At 36.2% G+C, this 23646-nt stretch overlaps 1 protein-coding gene and 1 long non-coding RNA gene across 3 annotated transcripts in view; one reads left to right on the top strand and one right to left on the bottom strand.

Annotated features, from left to right (window-relative positions):
- The window catches only part of LOC149561403 (uncharacterized), a 114887-nt gene that overhangs the window by 31384 nt on the left and 59857 nt on the right, over window positions 1-23646 (top strand). The window lies entirely within an intron of this gene.
- On the bottom strand, window positions 709-23646 carry LOC149561404 (uncharacterized). Of its 2 annotated transcripts, XM_089823781.1 has the most exons (13): window positions 23020-23646; window positions 3562-3601; window positions 3212-3386; window positions 3050-3107; window positions 2822-2895; window positions 2603-2719; window positions 2425-2494; window positions 2034-2307; window positions 1854-1950; window positions 1615-1744; window positions 1298-1367; window positions 1089-1160; window positions 709-1009 (listed from the first exon to the last, which is right to left on the bottom strand). In XM_089823781.1, exons 10-13 carry the CDS (start codon window positions 1651-1653, stop codon window positions 921-923), a joined length of 270 nt encoding a protein of 89 aa, XP_089679907.1. In that variant the 5' UTR covers window positions 1654-1744; window positions 1854-1950; window positions 2034-2307; window positions 2425-2494; window positions 2603-2719; window positions 2822-2895; window positions 3050-3107; window positions 3212-3386; window positions 3562-3601; window positions 23020-23646; the 3' UTR covers window positions 709-920. The 2 variants fall into 2 exon arrangements, with proteins under 2 accessions (XP_089679907.1, XP_089679906.1); XM_089823780.1 differs by lacking the exons at window positions 709-1009; window positions 1089-1160; window positions 1298-1367; ... (4 more) ...; window positions 3562-3601; window positions 23020-23646 and having other exon boundaries at window positions 2157-2307; window positions 2822-3029.

The following is a 23646-nucleotide window of genomic DNA, read 5'->3' as shown; positions in this document are numbered from 1 at the left end:
GTACCTAGTTCGTAAGACATCAATATAGTTGGAGTTAAATAAAGGATAGAAGGTAAGGAATTCATTTAAATAGGTATACCTATATAATAATAAAGCATAGTAGAATTGGACGTAGAAGGTAACGCGTTAAGGTTATATATCTAGGACAATTATAGAACATTTTCTTATTCACAAACTACTGAATCATTATAATCACATTGATGTAGAATTTGTACTTCACATTTACATACGTAATGTCTTATTTCAAGAATAGGATGTGGATTCGAAATGATCTCATCATCTAGCTCCTATATTATAACTTGGATTTCCAATGAATGTTAGAAAACAAATTGGTCTTCTTTGGAAACTTGAAGTCCAGAATTGTAAATGAAACTAATTACTGAATAAAGTAACATTCTAATATCATTAAGAAATATGAGTTGTGTGTGTGTGTGTGTGTGTATATATATATATCATCCTTAGTTCGCCTTTCAAAAAATAATTTGTTGGTTTTGTTTTACCTTGTAAAAGTTGGGCATGACACTCTGCAAATTAGAGATAACAAGACAACTCCTTCTTACTCTAATACCCCACCTTAAGATAAACTTAAGGAGTAGCTAAAAACATAGAAATAACCACTGAAAGTAAATTTAGGTCCTGACAACAAGGCTTGATGAGGTACCTGATCACAACCAAATGTCTGTAAAGAAGAGAAATAGAGAAACCAAATGGGGAAATACCTGCTCCATGAAAAGATGGAAATAATGTTGAAAAATTAGTAACAGATGGGTTTGATTTTGTTTATTTGATTTTTTACTTGACAAACTAGAGATAATAAGACAATATCTTATTACTCTAACACCCCCCCTTTGTAATATTACTATCATAAAATAAATAATTAATCAAACCACTGTTAATTTTTTTCTTTTTTTCGTCCTTCCCTATATTGTTGCAGAGACATCCATGTCATCATCGATATTTCTTCTCACCCGTGGACGTGATCTCGCTGTCCTTTGCAAAGGTGGGTCCTCTGCAATAATAAATAAAAGGGTTAAATTTAATAAATTTGAGACTTAAAAGATTTTAAAGAACATTGTAGTGCTCTTTACCTTGTCCAACCACATCATGTTGCCCGTCGGATTGAACCTCAACACGCTCATCAAGAACAACCTCTACATCCACTATAGTTGCAATACAAGATATTTTCTTAATCCCAACACATATTATAGTTAAATTTGTATTACTACACCAAATTCAATTTAAAATGTTTACTTGTATTAATAATTTAGAAATAAAAAATCGAATAGAAAATATATACCTTCAGTACTTCGATCCACATTCGACTCAACACCTCTATGGTGCTCGGCTGGTGTATCAGGATTGACAGGCTGCAATCCAATGTAAATAATTAGTGCATTTATCAACAATAGATACATATAAATACGAGACAAATATTGAGAAATGTTAATCATACATTTTAATACATATAAATATATTCACTTTAAAGTTTTAAACAAATATATAATCATTGTTTCCTTAAAACGAATATAAGGACTTATATTTTTGAAACTTAATATGAAATACAATAATTGCTAAAGTATTCAATTTGGAATAAAAATCAATTGACTTATTTACCTCATTGTTAGATTCAACAGAAGAACCTTGGGAACTCATTGCTCAGAGTCATTCAAACACGGTTGTATAGCCTTTTTTGTATGCTAATTTCTTGTCCTCTTTAGAAATTGTTTTTTTTAAAGTCCATGGCCTACATTTTTGCTTCGTATCATGAATTTTTTTTGGAATCATTTTATCAAGACCAAATTGTTTACAATTTATAAATATTTGCATATAATTTTTCATTTACTTATACTTACAATTCATCCAGTAAGTTTTGAATATCCACCCGAGCTGAGCTTAAGCTGCCCGTGCTTCTATTTTTTTGCTTCGGTTGCCTTTGATGTGTCAGACAACCTATGTGAAGTTTGAAATATGTTAGATCACATAAATATTAAGAGTAATTATTACATAATTTCATTCTTAATATTATGACATACCTTCTTTCCTTGGGTGGTACCATTTCTCCCCCATCTCTTTCTTTTTTTCTCAATGACATCCTTTTTAAAATTCTCCCACTCAATAATAGGAATAAAGGGGGGCTGCTCATAACAAGAGTTATTTTTCATTTTGGTCTTGTAGTTGTACCTAATATACTTCAAAGCTTCACCCGCTTTCTTAAGGAGCCTAAGTCTTTGAAAGACATTGGGTCCAAAAAGTGTTGTCATGACATCAATGAGTTTATCCTTTAACTCTTTAGTTTACAAATTCCACCTTTTAAGAAAAGAAAAAAATAGTTAGATTCATAAATGAATTGAAGCTACTTTTTAATTTACTTGAAGAAATTGATCAAAGGAAACATGATCTAGCATTGAAATCAAAAAATGATACCCTATGCATATGGTTGGCCCAAATATACGCAAACATTCATCATTAAGTTTTTCATAAAATAGATTATTCCCTGCAAAATAATAATGGGATTATTAGTTATTGCAAGGGATTGCACGGAAGGTTAGTGCATTTGATTATAAGATTGTATAGTAAAAGAAATGATAAATTTTTAAAGTACCTGGAAGTTGGGGTACTCTCAAGAGAAAACCATCTTCATTGCTCACGAGCAATTGATCACAATTTTTTAGTGTTCTTGTACATCTCACATGTGTATACCCAGGAATGTGCTCATCGTCTCTTGCATAAAATGAATCCAACATTACAAAATGCCTCCTAAGAAATAATAGTTAAAGTGAAATAAACACAAAAAATGAGAGAAAAAGAGGAATCTACTTACTAATAGGCACTTCCATCGCATCTGTGGCCATGCTACGTGTTGTTGAATTTGCAGTTGACATTACCTCTTCTATTCTGTTCCTTGTAGCAGGCAGCATAGTGAACATAGGATCAATGTTAGGAGCTGAAAAATGAGATTGTTAGAGCACAATAAAACACGATTGTTAGAGCTATTAAAAAAAATATTGTTTGAGCAAAACACAAGTGTAGGATAGAACATGCGATGTACTTGAACCATCTGAAGTATCATCCTCTAGGGCATCGCCCTTAAACCTCTTCAACATCCTCTGTGAAAATAATACATATGCATTTGATTTAATGACATAAATAAAAGAGTATACTATAAAAACTGTTATTGAACTTTTGTTATAATTTAAAACTACATTAATACTTATTGTATATGTCTCAATTAGGTGCATCAACTCATCCTCTGTTTGTTGTCATAATTAAAAACGAAGCACAGTTTGCACTGCAGCCATAGGATTAGCGACTGACGTAAAATCAATCATGAATTCATCTTGCTCATCGTGCAGCTTCTTGTGGACTACTTTTTCCTTTCCCTTTTTCTAATCAACACTCATTTGCGAGAACAATATTATTAACGCTATATTAAAAATCAATCCAAAATAGTAGTGAAGAATAAAACATAATAAAAAATACGCATTAGCATATTTCTTGTATCTAATTTGTACAACAATGAGTTTACTTGTCAGGAAGAATAAGTCTCGTGAGAACCATCACCTCTGTGTGTATCCTACGGCTGTTGACCCATACTGTAGTCCTGTATTTCAAAAAAAATTCATTGAGACATGTTAAAACACGTGTTATTATTCTAAGTTAGCAAAATAAAATAAAATTTAATGGTGTGTTGGATTCATTGATTGGACTTGATTTTAAATGTGCATAGTAAGTACACCTAACCCATGAATAGTGGCTTTGTTTGTATCTATGTGATTCAAATTGTAACCAATAAGAAGCTCTTCGCCTCCACGTATTGATTATGCCGATAGGCATTTACAATGGCAAAAAGCATTCCTAGCACGGGAATATGCCGATAGAATCTTCGTGTAAACAAAAAAGAATGTCTTGAAGTTACAAAAGGCTGGTCATTTCTAGTGGTGGAGGAAGGCTGTGCATTTCCATTTCCATGGGTTTAGATGGCTGTTCATTTCCAGCAGTGGAGGAAGGCTGTCCATTTCCATTTCCATGCGTTCATATTTTTTTTGAAACCAAGAGTCACATTTGTCTTTTAAAAATTCCGTTAGTTTACAATGCTTGGATATATGAATAACAAGGAGAAAATGAAATGCATGCAAATGAAGAAGAAGACTGATGTTACCTGCCAACTGTTCAATGAGACTAATGTAACAAGGAGACTGATTTATGGTGGTTAATGAATCAACTAATGCCTGAAGCTTCTATATATATGAAGTTCTCAAACAACATTTTCCATTTCTTAGCTTTCGGCATCAAGGTTTTCGTACAGGTTTGTTGTTTGAAAATTATTTGTTTACTTATTCTTAATGTTGTTTTCATCCATGTGCATGACAGTGTAGAAGAGAGTCAATACTGAATCGTTGATCAACATAAGCAAGAGGAGAACATTGTGTTTGGAGTTATAACCTGTTTTCATCTTTTTGAATCTTAAAGAATCCCTTTTTATTGATACCTTCGGTTGGCTATTTTCGGATACCAATTTCTCTCATATTATTGATGAATTCAAAAACAAAATGGATATTCAAACAACACAATAAGAAACAATTTTCGAAATAGGAAATAGTCATAATAGAATAGGGCAATAATAAAACCTGAAGTTGTAGGCCAATTGTGAGGAGAATTCGTAAGTGCTAAGTAGAAAATATAGAATACCAAGAAAACAAGACATGTTTATCATTATTCAAGAATCACATCACATCAAGTGCAGGGGAAAATAGTAAAATACTAGCTTATATATATATATATATATATATATATATATATATCGAGAGTCATCCTTCTCGAGGCAACTATTTTAATTCAAATCGTAAGGGTTTCTTTGTGTTGGATACGATTTGAATTAAAATAGGTGCCTTGAGAAGGATGACTCTTGGTATATATATATATATGAGCTAGTAGCATTCGCCGCGCATATGGAAGATATGATAATATTTTTTATTTAAAATATTGTTCTTATATATATCTATATAGAAGTATTTTTCTAATTTTCTATTTTTGATAAAATTAGTATTGATTTATTTGTTTATTTTTATGGTTAGGGTTAGGATTAGGGTTAGAGTTATAGTTGTGGTTAGGGTCAATGTTAGGGTTATGGCTAGAATTAGAGATAGAGTTAGGATTAGGGCCATGATTATGATTAGAGTTAGAGTTTATATATATAAGTATTTTCTATATTTATTAATTCAAAATATTAATTTACATATGTATATATTTATATATAAGTATTTTTCTAATTTTATATTTTTTTAAAGTTAGTATCGATTTATTTGTTTATTTCATGGTTAGGGTTAGGATTAGGGTTAGAGTAGGAGTTAGCGTCAATGTTAGGGTACGGTTAAAATTAGAGATAGAGTCAGGATTAGGGTCAGGATTATGATTAGAGTTAGAGTTAAAGTTAGGGTTAGATTTGAGGTTAGGTTTAGGGTTAGAATTAGGGTTAGGGTTATTAATAGGGTTAGAGTTGGGGTTAGAGTTAGAGTTAGAATTAGTGCTAGAGATAGGGTTAGAAATAGGGTTAGGGTTAGAGTTAGAATTAGAGTTAGGGTCAGAGTTAGAATTAGAATCAAGGTTAGGGTTATAGGCGGGGTTAGCATTAGGGCTATAGTGAAGATGGATGTTATTATTCTCATACATAGATTAAAGGAGAATTATATCTCAATAGTACAATTATTTAGATAATGTAAAATGACAAAATTCGAAGATCTGAATTCCCTACATGGAGAACATTTCTCCATAATGATGCAAGTACATGACATTTTTCAGAGATATAATTTGTATTGCGACCTTCATTTGTTAATTTATCATTGTACACTTCTCTCATTATGGATGGAAATGCGTCTACTTTTGTAGATGCATTACAGACAAATCTCACAATATCTTCCATCTCAATTATGTCAACTTCTTGTACATCATCAATTGCAAGAGCTGCATTCTCAAGAGCTATGAGCATAGTTATACATGACTCTTTAATTATCCGCTTGTAGCTATCAAACTCTGTCTCAAAAAAATGGTTTGAGCGTGTGAAAGCTGTTGGGCTCATGTCATCGATCCTTGACTCCCTGTCAGAAGGTGCCATTGCTAAAAGAAAATTTGATATGTATTTAAAATTAGAATCATGTGAATGATACTTAATTTGAGGGATATAAATTTGAAATCAAAATGTTTTGCATAACATAATAAGTTAAGTAACATAATGAAGTGTAGAGTATATAAATGTAAAAACCATATTGCATTGAAAAATGCAATGAAATTTAGTGTACGGAAACATGACATTATAATGACCATTCATATACATTAAAGAATAAGAAAACATAATTTTGTAGCATCTACTACCAATGTATTGTTTCAAAGTAATAAAGCACAAATTTAACACAAAAAAGAAGAACAATTAATTATGAATTATTACATCATTGATGTTCAAGGCTTCTCAATCTCATTTTCTCTGCCTTCCTAATTGAAAGTTGCTTCTTGCTTTTCATTTTTTCATAGCGGTCATATGTAAATGGTGACATTATTCTCAATCCTTCAATAGACTTTACATGAGAAATAGCCACAAATGTTAATTCAGCTCTTTCTTTTGGACCTATATCAATTGTTGCTTTTTGAAGAGATAGTCCCTGTGATTTGTGAATTGTCAATGCCCATGCCAATCTTAATGGTAATTGAAAGGTACTTCCCCTCTGTAATGGAGCTATAAGAACTACTTTTGGATGGTGGTCATCAAATGATATTTCAAAATAATTATAAAATTCAATAGTGACATAGGCTGGTGGTTTAGGAGGACTGGTTTATGATCTATACACAATATTCTGAATATATCCTAAAGCTCCATTGACAAGGCCAACTGCTATCCAAAGATTTGTAGTCAATGTCACCTTGGAATATTTATTGATTAATAACTCTAGATCAAATTCACCAGTTAAACCATCTTGAACTATGTTACCATTCCGCGTCTTAGTTGCAAGACTACGTGCAACAGGATACCCCAAGAGTGCAACGTTCTCCTATTATAATTGTTATTGTTGTACTGAGCTAGAATTTTCATGTTCAACGTCTAAACAAATATTTCCATTATGTTGTTTGTTGTACCTTTCAGTTCCTTGGGCATCATTTACTTGATGGTCATGTTTTGGTTCATTTTGAACATTCTCCTAGCACATTTCTCTCTATCAACTTGGTTACGCATTGTCCTTTATTCTTTTATCTGAGCTTCTATCATTTGTTCTCTTTGACGTCTACGATAGTCTCTTTGGTATCGTCTATTATATTCTCTTTGATATTCTATTCTCTCTTCATTTGATTGAAAGTTCAACCTCGGTCTCACCATAGCTAATTATATTTAAAAAAATGAGTTAAGTTAGCAAAATAAATAAAAAATGTGATTTTTTTGTGCAGTACTGCACTATAATCTAAAGTAAATAATTATGTTAAATAAATGTATGTATGTAGGTCATGTTCATATTTAAACATGGACTTAAATAATATAAATGAAATATGGAGTGAAATATGATCCTTATATGTATATTTCTTTGTTGAAGATAACACAAATTTATACAAAAATTAATAAAAATTAGATGAATAAAACTTAGAAACTAACTCACAATGTAGAACAAAGCAAAGGCCCAAGGCCCAACGGAACACTACAAACTCCTGTCCTCCAGAAGCAACTGATCAATGATCTCACAATACTCAACGGGTAACTCATCTCTACCATTAATATTCCACTCACCCACATTCTCTGAAGCCCACTTAGCCAGACAATCGGCCACTCTGTTCCACTCACGAGGAATATGATGGAAGGAGACAGAGTCCACCGACCTACAAAGACAAAGAATTTGTCTGGCTAAAGAAGCAAGTTGCCAACTAAAATTATCCAACTTCTGGTTATTCAACATATCCACAACAATCTATGAGTCAGACTCACATATGAAATTCCGCCACCCTAAAGCGCAACCTCGCTCAATAGCCACCTTAATGGCTAGGGCCTCCATTAGGTTATTAGAATGCATACCCTTGCAAACGAGAGGAGAAACACTGCATCTCCAGCATCACTCCTACCAATAGCCCCAATACCGGCATGCCCAGGATTCCCCTGAGAAGACCCATCCGTATTAATCTTCAAGAACCCAGTCGGGGAGAGGACCACCTCCCATCTCCACACACCCGCTGCTTCCCATGTCTCAGTCTGTTGCTGGGACTGCCTCCCCACCTGCTATCCTTCAGGTTTAAATTCTTCACAATAACTTGGTCCCGAGGATCAATATTAACAGACATATCACACTTTGCATATATTGTCTCCTGAATCCTATTAAGAATCAAATTCCACAATTGAGAGCTGCTAGATTTGGCATCACAAAAAATCCTACAATTCCTTTCCAGCCAAAGATTCTAGAGAATGAATACTGAACCAACCCACCAGGCCACCTGTAAGAAAGAAGTCTTCGCAGGAGGTCTGCCCAAGCTCTCCCAGAATTCGATTAGAGAATTAGCATGAAAGCAACCATGACCCCAAGCCTCCCACCATCTGTGCCATATCTCTCTTGAGAAGGGGCACAGGAAAAACAAGTGTGAGACACACTCCTCATTATGCCTGCAAAGAAAGCAAATCGAGGGGCCTGGAAAACCTCTTTTGCAAAGGTTCTCCCAAGTAAGGCATTTTTTCTGAGCCAACACCCATAAGAAAAAGTTACACTTGGGCCACGAAAAGCTACTCCAAACTTTCTTCCACCAGTGCACTTCAGCCTGCCCATGAAGGTTCCTGTCAAGAATAGCATAGCCTTGAGCCACTGTAAATTTGCCTTTTGGACTTGGACTCCAAGCCAAGTTGTCCTTCCCATTGAGAGAGCTACACAACCTACTCTCCAGAACCCGAGAGAGGAGAGCCCGATCCTCAATAGATCCACCCATCGGCCACTCCCGAGGATCCTTCCAGCAAGTTATCTCAACCTGACCCAGGCGCTTAACCGTCTTAAAATGCTCCACCTTAATCCACCCAACATTAGAAAAGATTTGGGAGAGGGGGATAAGCTGGGGAAAACTTGAGAGAATAGGAGGATGGCCATCCCAAGAGTCCTGCCAAAACAGAGTTTCCGAGCCTCTATTACAAATCCAGAAGAGCCCCTCTTTAACAATTTGTGCTCCCCTCTTGAGAGTATTCCAAATACAGGAGCCTTTACCCACCAATCTAGAAGAGCCCCTCCGTAACAATTTGTGTCAAGTCTGTATTCAACTTCAAGACCCAATTTACATTTAAAGTATTGGCATCTGGTTTGGTATGTTCTTGACTTTAACTGAATGATAGCAAAGAATTGGAATAACAACACGTGAGTCTCGGGTAATAGTTGTATGACAAACTATTTGACAAAATTTTGGACAATTTTTTGCTTAATATTTTAACATTAATCAAGCAGAGGTTATTACAAATTTAATATAGCCATGCCTGCCATACATGGAGGTAATGAAATACGATATTGATATTCTTTGGAGATTGTTGCATTATATTCAAAACTTGTAACACGTATGGCTCATGTTCTGGAGTAAATCTGTCTCAACAGTGTATAACTTAAGAACTAGGATATTTGTCAACTGTTTGACGAATTTTTTTGAGTGTACTTCACGTAATTTTGTTTTTGCTAAGTACAGAGTAGTAGAGTGGTCTTTCTCCTCCATGCGTTAGCTGCATCCATTCTTTAGTGAGAGTAGCAGATGTGAGCGGGATAGGGAAATCAGAGGGAGTGCGACATTGGTTACATTGTTGTTGGATGTAGGCAAACACCCCTCAGTCGGCATCAAAATAAAAAGTATTGGTTCTGGAGGAAATAGTGGTGGACATTCCATATGTGTTGGAGATTTGGCTCCTGAGGTGATCGATGTTTTTCCATAGGAAACTTTCCAAGTCGATATCCATTAGTTAAGAGTGCAAAGGTTGTGGTAGACACAATTACAGGGCGTTCCAAAGGTTATGGAGTTGCACCAGTCACACATTTGAAACGGATTATAGCGAAGAAGGACTCCGAGAATTATTATAGCTCATTACAGACTTTGGAAAGCTCACTAGATCCTGCGCAAAATTTACGAGGTCTCTATTGGAGACAAATTTGGATAAATAAAATATTTGTTGGTCACTTGCAGGCTACTTGGAAGTTTTCTCATACGTAAAGAAAGAACCTAGTTAGGCACGGGAAAGGTTCAAGGGTCAAGAAAGACATTGTTAAATCACAACAACAGTTAGCCCAAAATTTCCAATCTGATACGAGGACTGAAATAATGAGCATATATGATGAGTACAACAAATTCCCTCCACAGATTTAGGAAGAATTGCCCTTCATGAAATATGTGGACTTTCAGCTAGCACTGCAAAACAAGACGGATATGATAAGAAATAAATACTATGAATTGGCTCGAGATATCAATCAAATTGATAGTAGTACTAGTAATGGCACAAGAATACTAACAGGTAATTGGGAGACAAAAGTATCTTATGGAGCTGTTTACACTAGTCCTTTTTGATGAAGGTATGCTCTGATACCACTGACGAAGGGCCACACCACCCTTACCAACTCACAACCAAGAATGCAACAATATGGAGATAAAGAGAGAATAACTGCTTCCCAATAAATTTTATTAAATTTGAAAATCTTTAGCAATTACAATAATATTTCTACAAGATCTCTCAAGATCCAATCCAAACCCAAGCTAGCCCAGATCCACACTCTGGTAGAAACCTCTAAGTTCTCAACTTGTGCTCGCAAGCCACCAAGCAACCTCCTTGTTTCTAAACCACAGTCACTAGCTCTTCTTCAACTTTATCTAAGATCCAAGTGTAAACTGCCTCACATTCGGTGCTCTGTCTACACTCACAAGTCCATCACAATCCTGCTGTAAACTGCCTCACATTCGGCGCTCTGTCCACAGACTTAGGAAAACTCACTCTTCACTTCCTCCTTCTCTTTCACACCTTGAAGCCTTCCAAGCTTTCCAAGCTTCACCTTCCACAACTTTCGCCTTTCCAAGCTTTCCTTCCAAAGCTTCTACTTCCCAAGCTACTCCTTCTTAAGCTTCTCCTTGAGCTTCTACTCCTCAAGCTACTCCTTGAGCTTGATTAGAAATGCTCATATGCCTTGCTTAAATAGGCACTTACCACCCAATACACGACTTATCCACAACCTTCTACAACTTCCATAACCTTCTACAATATCCACAACTTTCTACAATATTCATAACTTTCTAGAGTTCTACCCACACACCTCGATAAATGGAATGGCAACCATTTTTATTTTATTTTTTCTATTATGCCACCTATGCTCCTTGAAAATAGAAATCCCCTTTTCCTTTCTTTTCTCCTTTTTTTTCCCATTTTTATTTTTTATTATTTCTCCTCTAATTTTCGTCACTTTTCTCTCTCCTCCAGAAATTTTTTTTTTCCAGTTTTTTTTTTTTTTTTTTTCAAAATTTTCCCATGCAAGATGCTCCTGCATCAGACTCCCCCGGTAGATAGAAAAGTGTGTCCCACACTTTGACTCCACAAAAGAAAGATCTACCACCATCTTCATCTTCACCAAAGGTTTCCACCTCAACGAGGACAAAAAAACCACCATGCAAATCTTCCACATCTGCATTACTCTATCAAACACCAAAATCTCAACCATCCAATTAGCATGCTCACTCCCAGGAACAAACTGAACATAATTCTTCATCAACAAACACTCATTCATATCAGCAACTAGTGAATCCACATCAGCAATAACAAACCCCACATTAGTAGCAACATGTAGATCTCCATCAACACAAGCCAAACTCTCAACACCGACCATCTCATTACTCACAACAAGATGCTCTGCAACATACAAGCCACCACCATCAACAACTGGATCATCCACGACCGAGTGCTCCACAATCTCCATGTCAGACTCAACCAACTGATCATGAGAACCAATCTCCATGCCAACATCAGCAACATTAGGAATATCTTCAACAACAACCTCTAGTTGCTTTGCAGGTTCTGCATCAGACTCCACAAACTGATTAGCAAAACCAACCTCTTCCACCTTGACCTTCTTAGCTTGATCAACCAATCTAGCATCCAATCGAGAAATCATCTTAGAAAAATTCCTCTCCACTATATCATGGATTTTCACAATCATCTTAGGGTCCAATCCTCTTGGAGCCATCTTCCAAGATCTTCGTAAACCCTCTGCAACAAATCCTTCCCACACTCCTTGTGACAACCAAATTGTTTGCAAGTCAGATTGCAACTTGCCACCTCACACGAACAATCAGGAACCACATCACAAGTCTAGGACAACAGATTTGCAATCCACAAGCTCTCTATGATCATGCCTCAACAAGTTCAGTCTTCCATCTCCACATCCATCAATCTGCATGTCCTTCCAAGGTCCTGGTGCAAACTGCCTCAGCTTCGGCGATCTGTTTACATGCTCAGGAACTCCCACTCTAATAAACTTAACCCAACCGAGGTCCTGGTACAAACTGCCTCACACTTCGGTGATTTGCTTGTATACTCAGGAACTCTTGCTCTGATACCACTTGATGAAGGTACGCTCTGATACCACTGACGAAGGGCCACACCACCCTTACCAACTCACAACCAAGAATGCAACAATATGGAGATAAAGAGAGAATAAATGCTTCCCAAGAAATTTTATTAAATTTAAAAATCCTTAGCAATTACAATAACATTTCTACAAGATCTCTCAAGATCCAATCCAAACCCAAGCTAGCCCAGATCCACACTCTGGTAGAAACCTCTAAGTTCTCAACTTGTGCTCACAAGCCACCAAGCAACCTCCTTGTTTCTAAACCGCAGTCACTAGCTCTTCTCCAACTTTATCCAAGATCCAAGGGTAAACTGCCTCACATTCGGTGCTCTGTCTACACTCACAAGTCCATCACAATCCTGCTGTAAACTGTCTCACATTCGACGCTCTGTCCACAGACTCAAGAAAACTCACTCTTAACTTCTTCCTTCTCTTTCACACCTTGAAGCCTTCCAAGCTTTCCAAGCTTCACCTTCCACAACTTTCACCTTTCCAAGCTTTCCTTCCAAAGCTTCTACTTCCCAAGCTACTCCTTCTTAAGCTTCTCCTTGAACTTCTACTCCTCAAGCTACTCCTTGAGCTTGATTAGAAATGCTCATATGCCTTGCTTAAATAGGCACTTACCACCCAATACATGACTTATCCACAACCTTCTAGAATTCCTCCACAACCTTCTACAACTTCCATAACCTTCTACAATATCCACAACTTTCTACAATATTCATAACTTTCTAGAATTCTACCCAAACACCTCGATAAATAGAATGACAACCATTTTTATTTTATTTTTTCTATTATGCCACCTATGCTCCTTGAAAATAGAAATCCCCTTTTCCTTTCTTTTCTCCTTTTTTTCCCCCTCTTTATTTTTTATTATTTCTCCTCTAATTTTCGTCACTTTTCTCTCTCCTCCAGAATTTTTTTTTTTTTTTTTTTTCAAATTTTCCCATGCAAGATGCTCCTGCATCACTTTTGATGAGCATATTGATGGCCGAGGTAGAAGAGTTGACCAAACTGCCAACGTTGGCAACTCCTCATCTTATCTAGATATGAAAACACCAGCATCTTATTGGGTGACATGGAAATTGAATTGGATGAATTTTATGGTGATACTAGGCTAGAAATTATGTTAGATTTTGAAGAGCAAATGGACAGCAATGTGGGTAGGATAGATGATATAGCACGCGTTGAGTTAGAGGACATATTTGGAAATGTTGTTCCTCTAGGTGATGAAAAATCAAGAAATTCTATGGAGAGCAGCCCACTTGTGTTCGAAGGAGATGGTCAAAAACCATTATCGGTCCTTGACTTATTGGATATGCTTTTGGTCAAAGAGGACAAGATTGTCCAAGTCTTGACGAGGATGGATGATTCTTCCAAATTGGTTGAGGATCTCATGTGGAAGATTGTGATAGAAGAGAGACATGGTAGTGTATGTGGTGTCACAAGTCCTTTCTTACATACTAATTTTGAAACTTCGAAAATGATAAAATATGAGTACTTGCAACAATTAATGGATAGAGATCTTGCAATAAAATTTGGGAGGGACAAGGAAAGTGAGGTAGGCGAGCTATACCTTCAATTGAGTTTAACACAGTACTCCATCCACAAAGCTGAAAATCGAACGATTGGGGTAGTCACTTATGAAGAAGGTAACCATGGTTCAAGGGCACAAAAAATCACACAAATCATTGAAGAAATTCATAATGTGGGTAGATGTGAAGGCAAACAATGTAATTCAATCACGTGTTTCTTGTTTGAGACTTTCGATGATGAGGAATGTTCTATGGACCAGCAAATTGATGAATCTAGAAATTTTGATTTTTATGATAGCAACTGTACATTTCACATGAGCTCATGGTTAGTGATACAACAAGTGAGGATAATTCAGGGATTTCAATTAATGGTGACCTTCCTTTTATGAAGACTTTGACATGAATGAGGGTACTTATGGTGGAGTAGGAAGTTCAAATTTATCTTTGGCTTGCTTTGAGGGTTTTTTCAGCTTACCCAGAAATTTATCACCCAACTCTTATGAGATGGCTACAACCTACTTATTGATTGGTGATTTTACTTGTTGGAATATTTCAGTTATTAGTGAATTGGCTGTGTATGATTGTATATATTTTGACTGATTCTATTTGGCCATCAAGGGTCAATGAGTTATTTGCAGACGAGTGGGGAGAACACACACTATCCTACGTTCCACATGAGGTATCTACATTTTTTATCCAGTAGTACATTGAAGACAGTGTGAGCATTCATGATGTTGGTGATTCACCAACCACACCTTCCTTTATCCAGGATCATGTTGATTGGGTGATCGGGAATCCAGGTGTTAATAGTAACTTACATTTGGTGGATTGTGTTGTGTTGTTACACAATCACATGCTTATGATTTGTGTTTCAGCTTTCTGGCATATCAGAGTTCCAAAGATCAGGATTACTTTGTTTTCACCAGGGTGATATAGTGGAGTTAGATTGGCCGGATCTATCATTGTCATCAATACAAGTATTATAGGAGTGGTATAGTGGTACAAGGGTACAAACATTATAGGAGCTGGTTATTGATATCCTAGACGGCGTACGAGATCTCATTTGGGATCCAGGTGGAGCATCCGTATGTATTGCCTTTTATTGGGGAGTTAGGGGGAGATTTTGGTTGTTATCATCTTGGGCTGGATATTGGTATATTGTCGAGCTCCCATCTTCACTTAAAAATAGAGACTCGCAGGGTCACTCATGGAGTGAGGCATTCATTCTGACTGAGGGTATTGGTACACATGGCAGCAACACATGGCTGTTGGTGTCCCTTAATGGTGAGCCTTGGGATCTTGGCATTTAGTTATTTGGCACATCGATTCCTATTGTACTGTTTCACCATTTAGAGTCAAGGAAGATGCATGCCGGGGTACATCAGCTAAGGTGTAGAATCTCATTTTCAAGGCGAGTATGGGATCCTGACATTTGGTTTCTGCAAGTATGAGCAGATTGCTTGAGGGCAAACAATCTTTGAGAAGGGAGGCTTTGTAATGTTTCCTTTTTTTGGGACATTATATTTCCAATTTCAAACCCATGAGAGTAGTTTTGGCAGGTTATCCAGATGCTTACTATTTTTAGCAAGTAAACAGAGCATAATATTTTCGGTACCACAGTGTTGGTTTGGAAGCCTCTAGCCTAAAGCTTTCCAATGAGCTATTGCACGTGCTTATCTAAGTTCATTTGGTGAACTATTTTAATGCTTGATTATTATATGGTTTATTGACTAAGTGACTATTAAAGTTTTTTTAACCTGTCACTTTATTTAAAAGGGTACTATGTTCACTTAAGTGACTAAAGGATAAAAATGTGCTTTATCCCACATTGCTTAAAAGAGCGTGCATCACATTGGAAAAAGTGATAAAGGTACAACAGGCTTCTCATGGGAAGTTATTAAGATTTTAATATTTAAAACAAATATTAAATCGGGAGCGGCAAATAGTTATTGAATATCTCTTCGAGGATGCAAACTCTTGAAGAACATTTTGGAGGTTGGACGCAAACCTAGCCTTCTTATAGGTTTTATCTATATTAACAATCTGATTGTTATTTCTATTTGTAAGATTGGATTTTCTGGATTGTTGCGTGTTATTGTATTGCTGATGTATAATACAGTAATATTATTTGGCAACTATTTGTATTCATTTGTTGGCTTAAATTTGTACTTTTGAATATCGGAGGAAATAAACACACTTTTTTGGGTTTTCTCATATGCATATCTGCTAGTTATATAGTCAATTTAAGTTTTGGAATTTATATCAAATACTGGTTTACCGTTCAGTTTAAAATTTGTAAGTTTTATATCAAGGGTTTTAGTAAATTTATGGAAAGGGATACTATAGAGCTTGACTTATATAAAAATGATGATAATCAAACCCCCGTTTTGTGGTTCATATGTTCATTTATTGCGAAAACAATATAACAAACAACTTACCAATGGACGATAATCAAACCCCCGTTCAATGTGACCATTCTCCCTACAATGTCTCTTAGCTATTTTGATTTTCATTCTTTTTCTCTTTATGCTGTTACAACTCTTGCAAGTACAATAACATTTGTCATCGCCTTCTCTTTGAAAGTTAGACAACAATCTAGAGACTGTCTCCCTATTTTGATCAAATTCCCTTGTATTATTTGACATGATCCTTCATTATAGGAATAACTTATTCTTGTACCCTTATTGAGTTGGTTGTATTTAATGCTTATTTCAGTACATATGGTTTTGAAAGAAAAATTGGGTTTAATTAATGTGTATATTTGTAAAAGTATTGGACATGTTGTACTTAATGTTTATATTTGCACGTATGGTTTTGAAAGAAAAATTTGGCATAATTAATGTGTATATCTGCAAAAATATTGGACATGTACTTAATGTTTATATTTGCACATATGGTTTTGAAAAAAAAATTTGGTCTAATTAATGTGTATATCTGCAAAAATATCGGACATGTTGTGCTTAATGTTTATATTTGCACATATGGTTTTGAAAGATTTTTTTTGTGTAATTAATTTGTTTATCTGCAAAAATATTAGACATGTTGTACTTAATGTTTATATCTACACATGATTTTGAAAGAAAAAAATTTGGTCACCACGCTCAAATTCACCATTATTCCTTTTCAACATCCCACCTTTGCATTTCATCCCTATTCATCATATTTCTCACCCAGTAATCAACCCATCTCACCCCCATAAATATGCTCCATTTATATCTGCATCTACCGCATCAACACAACTCCGATTTCATATTGATTACTTATTTGGACTATCTTTCTCCCATTGATAAGTTTTGATAGTGGTAGAGAACTAATTATCTTAGTTGTTGATGAGTACCAATAGACATTATTGTCTAGCTTAGGGACATAATTTGTGTTTCATTTATGTGTGCAATGAAGGAAATGCCATAATTTGTGTTTCATTTATGTCATTCAAGGGAAGCCTGTCAATGCTAATAGAAAACAACAATGCATTTTCTAAGAGTTTACAATTGTTCAACAAAATTAATGTTTTAGAAGAAAATGCACTTGAAGGACTGTTAGCTCAAAAGCAAGAACATGGTGTTGATTACCCTCATTAGCCATGACAATAATCTCATATTTTACTAGCCTACCATATTAAAATATTGGGCATCCTACACAACTTTTGTACGCATTGTGTCTTCAATTGCTTTATTTAAACATTCATGAAAAAGGGAAAAGGCGCATATCATTTCCCTCATTAGGTCTGATGTAGATGCCATGACAGTGATCTCATATTTTATTGGCCTACCATATTAAAATATTTGCATCCTACACAACTTTTGTACGATTTGCATCTTCAATTGCTTTATTAAAACATTCATGAAAAAGGCCAATTAAATCCACTTGTGCGCGTGCCACAAGAATCTTGTCTCTCCTCTCACTAAAATCATAAGACCCAAGATCTACAATACAATATATAATATATGCAACTCTTCATGGGTATGGAAACAAAAAAACAATCAGAGTTTCTATTTTATACAGGTTTTGTATTGGTAGATCTAGATAAATCAATTCCTTCAATTGGGTTTTTTTAACGCGTCAATTGGTTTTCTTGTGTTTGAATCCAAAACATGTATAATAGGTAAGACATACGATTCATACTTGGATTGTAGCCTAAGGTGGTGGAGCTGACAAATGCATTTGTTTATATATATTTGGGTTTGTTGCATTTTGCTGACATTTGACACAGTTTGTCCAATGCCAACAAAAATGATAACATGTGCCACCAAACCGAGTCAATGTCTATCCAAATCATTCAATTTTCTTGGCAATTCAACTTGAAAGTCAGAATGTGAGCATCAAAGATTTCCCATATGTTCAAAACTCAAACCAAATGGATGTTGGTAGTTTTGTACTAACAAACATGAGCGGTTCAATTCCATTCACACACATCTTGTTGGTTACTCATGGATATAGGTGTTTGTATCCAATTAACGTTCTCACAACCTTTTTTAATTGATTTTATTGTCTAAAAACCCATTTGCTAACCTCTGTAGAATTGCCTTGAATATTATTAAAGAATAATTCCCCACACATATAAATGTACAATCATATACCACTAAATGATGTCTTGCACTTGTAAAGAGTTGCATTACATATGTTAGACCTGCCAGCATAGTAAATCAATTGTAATGGGCACTCATATGTATTCCAATGCATATATTGCCTTATATGCACAATTGGTCAATGCTATGCCTTACAGAAGATAAAATTTTATAGGTACAATTACTCATTCTTGTACTACACTAGATAAGATGTTCTCTATTATGCATTATGTTCAGCTTTGCCATTGCTTATAATGTTCAAAAAGACCCTTTTAACCCTAACTACATTTGTTCACAGTCTCATCATCATTAAGAGCACTACCTTCATGTTATTAGAAAATATCTGAAAATAAACTATAATCAGCAAGCTCATGATAGAGATGAGGGTAGACAAAATGAAACCCATGTTATAATCAATGAAACATTGTCTTCTTACAATACTCTTTGTTAATAGCCTCCTTTGTGTCACTTCATTCTTAATTCTTCTTGAAGATGTAAATTCCTAAATATTTTTTATTTCACTAGTTTCTGAACTTCATCACTAGAACACCTAATGAAGACTACTATCTACCTACCAAATATTAAAACCTGGCAATGGATTTAATTATGCTTCCCAACCATAGAATCCTACCAGATAGAAACTTTGTAGTTAAGCGCGCTCAGGCTGGAGTAGTACTGGGATGGGTGACCTCTCGGGAAGTCCCGGTGCTTCACCCCTGTGAGCATCACCTAGATCCAATGAGTGCTAAGTGTTCCATTTATTCTCATGAGAGATGGATTCATGTTGAATCACTACTCATGAAACATGGGTCATCGAGTTTGACTCAAAAATCACACAATTAAATCCTAATATTCACATCACAATGCTAGACTTGTCAGCAGAACAAGTCTGAGCACGTGTTCCCGACCGGATTATTATAGCCTCTTCCCATTCCAACACATAAATGGTATAGTATTTCCATTGACTTCATTACAGGATTGTCGAGAGTTCAGGGTAGAGATTCCATTTTCGTGGTTGTGGACAGATTCACTAAGTTTGCCCACTTTATGCTATGGCGGCAGATTGGTTGGCCTCTCAGGTAGCTGAGTTGTTTTTTCGAGAGGTTTTTCATCTACATGGTCTTCCTTAGACCATTTTGAGCGACAGAGATAACAAATTTCTCAACACTTTTTGACACAAATTATTCAAATTGGCAAGTACAAAATTGAGACCCAACACGAGTTACCACCCACAAACAGACGGGCAAACTGAGATAGTAAATAAATGGGTGGAGGGTTATCTCTGAAACTATGTGGTAGGGCAACAAAGAGCTTGGGATAAATAGTTATATCTAGGGGAGTACTGCTATAAGTCATCCTACCACATGTCCATCTGGATGACACCATTTCGAGTCCTCTATAGTAGTGAACCACTGTCGTTAGTAGATTTGGCCTTACAAGACAACAGAGCACCGCTAGCTGGAGATTGGATACAAGATCAACAAGACATTCTCAGATCTCTTCGAGAGAACACTCTACAAGCTCAACATCAATAGAAGATGTATGTTGATCGCCACCGAGTAGAGCAGAGTTTTGAGTTAGGTGACATGGTTTACCTTCGTCTCCAACCTTACATGCGGAGCTCCTTGAAGAAGAGTGGACTTGAAAAGCTTCTGCCTAGATTTAATGGTCTCTATTGCATTACCAAGAGGGTTGGAGAGGTTTCTTATGAGCTAGACTTGCCAGATGATAGTAGAATCTATAATGTTTTCCATGTGTCTTGCCTCAAGAAGGCGATTGGTCAACATGTAGTGCCTTCTGTTGGATTGCCACCACTTGATGTGGAAGGGAAATTGGTTTTGGTTCCAACCAAGGTGATTGAGATCAGAGAAAGGAATTTTCGTAATAGATCCATCAGGGGATATCTAGTTCACTGGAAAGATTTTCCATATGACGATGCCACTTGGGAGGGTGAATCAATCTTGCAGCATCCAATACTGAGATTGCTTGAGGGCAAGCAATCCCAAGAAGGGAGGACTGTAATGTCTCGTTCTCTGCGCTAGGCCTTACTGGCGCCTTGTTGGTTTATCTTTCCATCTGGATAGGCTAATGACACTAATCTTGAGGATGCCAACTAGTCACAAGAATCTATTTGGTTTCATTGGGGAAATATTTAAGTTGTGGAGCTTTTCTACAGTTAAGTCATTGTATTTTATAAAGTCACTATATTTTATAAAGTTGATTTATAAAATTATTTTATGAATTAACATCATTTTATAAGAAAAGTAACTTAAGTGACTAAAAGGCGAAAATGGCTTTTATCTCACATTGCCTAGTTGTTTGTATTTTCCCTCATATCGAGGTTATAAAAGGAATGATCTTCCTTGGGATTGACACCATGAAAATATGATATTGTTCAAAATACAAAAGGTTGCTTAAACATGACTAGATATCTTAAGGACGAAACCCCTTAAGAAGATTTTGGAGACTGGATGTAGCCCCGATATCTCTTCTAATATTGCTATGATCAAGTATGAGTGTGCAGATTAACATACTATTTTAGTCGAGCTTACTTCAGCAGTAAATAGGTTAATGGTGGAGTCACTTTTCATTCCTTATACTAGCTGGATATCCATAGGGTCAGTCTCAGTTCAGTTGTGAATGTGGAAGTGTGCGACACCAATCACAGAAGATGGTAACAACATAATATCGACCAACTCGAGGGTTATAGTGGGCGACATCAGTTATGGCTGGGAGTAGCATCAGAACATAACACAGAGAGGAATCTAAGGGAGGTCGGGTCACCACAGGCTGAGGTGATCTAATTAGGCAAATGGTGAATATTGCAGCAGAGGGTGTGAGGATGGTCAACAGCAATCGAGAGCCTTAAAGCTTGCACCAGTAGTAACTACAGGGTATCGGGAGCTTCACACATCCATTGTTGAAGTCAAATTTGCACAGGCAAGTCCAGTGAACACTGTAAATGCTTGACGGTTGTGAGTGACAAGAGCCTTCCCTTGGATACAAAGTTCACTCCTGGTCGGGTCATATGAATTGTCATCTTCTTTGCGACAAATGCCAGGTTCCATGCTATTTTATTGTACGTTGTGTTTATGTAAACTTTACGGTTGGAAGTTTAGACGAAAATTTAATTATATGTTTGATTGTGTTTGGAGTTGTATGATGTTTCTCGCATTCTCTCATGAATAATCGCATTGATACATGTTGCTTACCATAATGTGAAAGAGTTAAAAAATGCTGAGTTAGAACTATCATTAGCATTTCTTATATTATACATATTGTCGAATTAGTGTATTGTTGTTACATCTTGGGTTCGACTTTGTGATTGGAGTAGTAGAGGACAAATGTGATTTAAAAGAAGGTACACAAGCTCTTGCTGGCAGAAGGACATGTGACATCCACACAAGTATGAAGACCGACGAGGAAATAGATAACAAAAGAGTGAAGAGGAGATATCGATTGGAAATTACGTAACAAATAGGATGGTCAAAGGAAGACCAGATTAAGCACAAACAATAAATATTGAATTTGGCATAGGGAAGTTCACGTGGCATCATCCCATCAAGTTGTAGATATTAGCTGCTGCATAAATGCACATTGCGGAGGTAAATGGAGTTGTCTTCTTAGATATTGAAGCCTTAGAGAAATAATGCACTCCTAAGCAGGCATGGACAGAGAGTGGAGTTCGAAACTAAGAAGTGGAGGTGCTGCTTTTGCACATAATGAAGTTATCGATTGAAGGGAAGGTTTCAAGCATCTCAGTGTCGAGATTATCAATCTCGTAAAAGATCCATACTTTATGTAAAACAAATCATAGACAAATGACATTGAGAAAACCAAAGTGATATAACGGTGCCGTTGCAACAGCTGATGGAAGAGAGAAGTTGAGAGGAAGTCGACCAAATATCTATACGAGATAACAATTTAGGTTTCCCACTATTATAAAGCATTAAATAGGACATCGATAGAATTTATTGTAAGAATCCTTGCTTGTTTTGACCGCAGAATTCAAACTTGGACTAGCGAAATTTTGGCAAACAGTTGGCATGAAATCAAGATATTAAGCTATAATATCACTTTACTGATTATTAGTAGAATGTCATGGAATAGCTACGCCAACAATGAAATAACGACTTCAAGAACGTGCATTAATGGTGGCACGAGAACGTTAACTTTGTATAAAACGAGTAATATCAATTTACAGTAGTAACAACAAACTAAGATCTGTCATACAAGACACCATGGATGGAACTCCAAATTTATGCAAAGATTAACATAACATACAACAACTGGATATGCAGTTTAAATAAATGTAGTACATACCCGTTTTCAGCAGTTGAGGATGCCATCATTGGAAGCCCAACTGTACTTTTTATGTTTGCCCAATTTCCACCATCCAGTCACCTTAGAGACGTTTGCCATTGTCCAATGCTGCACAATGACTTAACCCAAATAGCCACCCGTCTAGAATACCACCCAACAGATGTCATTGTTGTGTATGAGAGCCTTGTGGGAAATGATCTGGTTGTCATGAGAGTATGGGACCATGCTGTAAATTCCGAGCCTGAAGAGTGACTTTGGCTCTGCTAACTCCCGCCTAAGCTGTGTCCAATGAAGGTGTGTTTCTTACCACTATCATGTGTGAGAGGAATAACAATCTACCTTGGCAGCTAACTTCAAACTCTGACTTGGTTGCTGATACTCGTACTCCAGTGGTTCAGCTCAAGCCATTCTTCCTTCAATCGAAAGTGTTCTTCTATCTGCTACAACTCAAAACTCTCCTACTATCTCTAGCGTGCCATTTCTCATTCCAAATTGACTGCGAACAGAGAGATATAGGGGCTATGTTCACCTTCTCGATTCTCCTTAAGGGGTTTTGTCCCTTAGGAGAGACCAGTCACATTTAAGCAACCCGGATTTGTCTTAAAGGGTATTAATATATTTCAGGGT

Source organism: Cupressus sempervirens, chromosome 4 (assembly GCF_028749045.1).
Source record: "Cupressus sempervirens isolate cs-2001-9-10 chromosome 4, ASM2874904v1, whole genome shotgun sequence".
Classification (NCBI taxonomy): Eukaryota; Viridiplantae; Streptophyta; class Pinopsida; order Cupressales; family Cupressaceae; genus Cupressus; species Cupressus sempervirens.
This window is presented reverse-complemented; position numbering and strand designations above follow the sequence as displayed.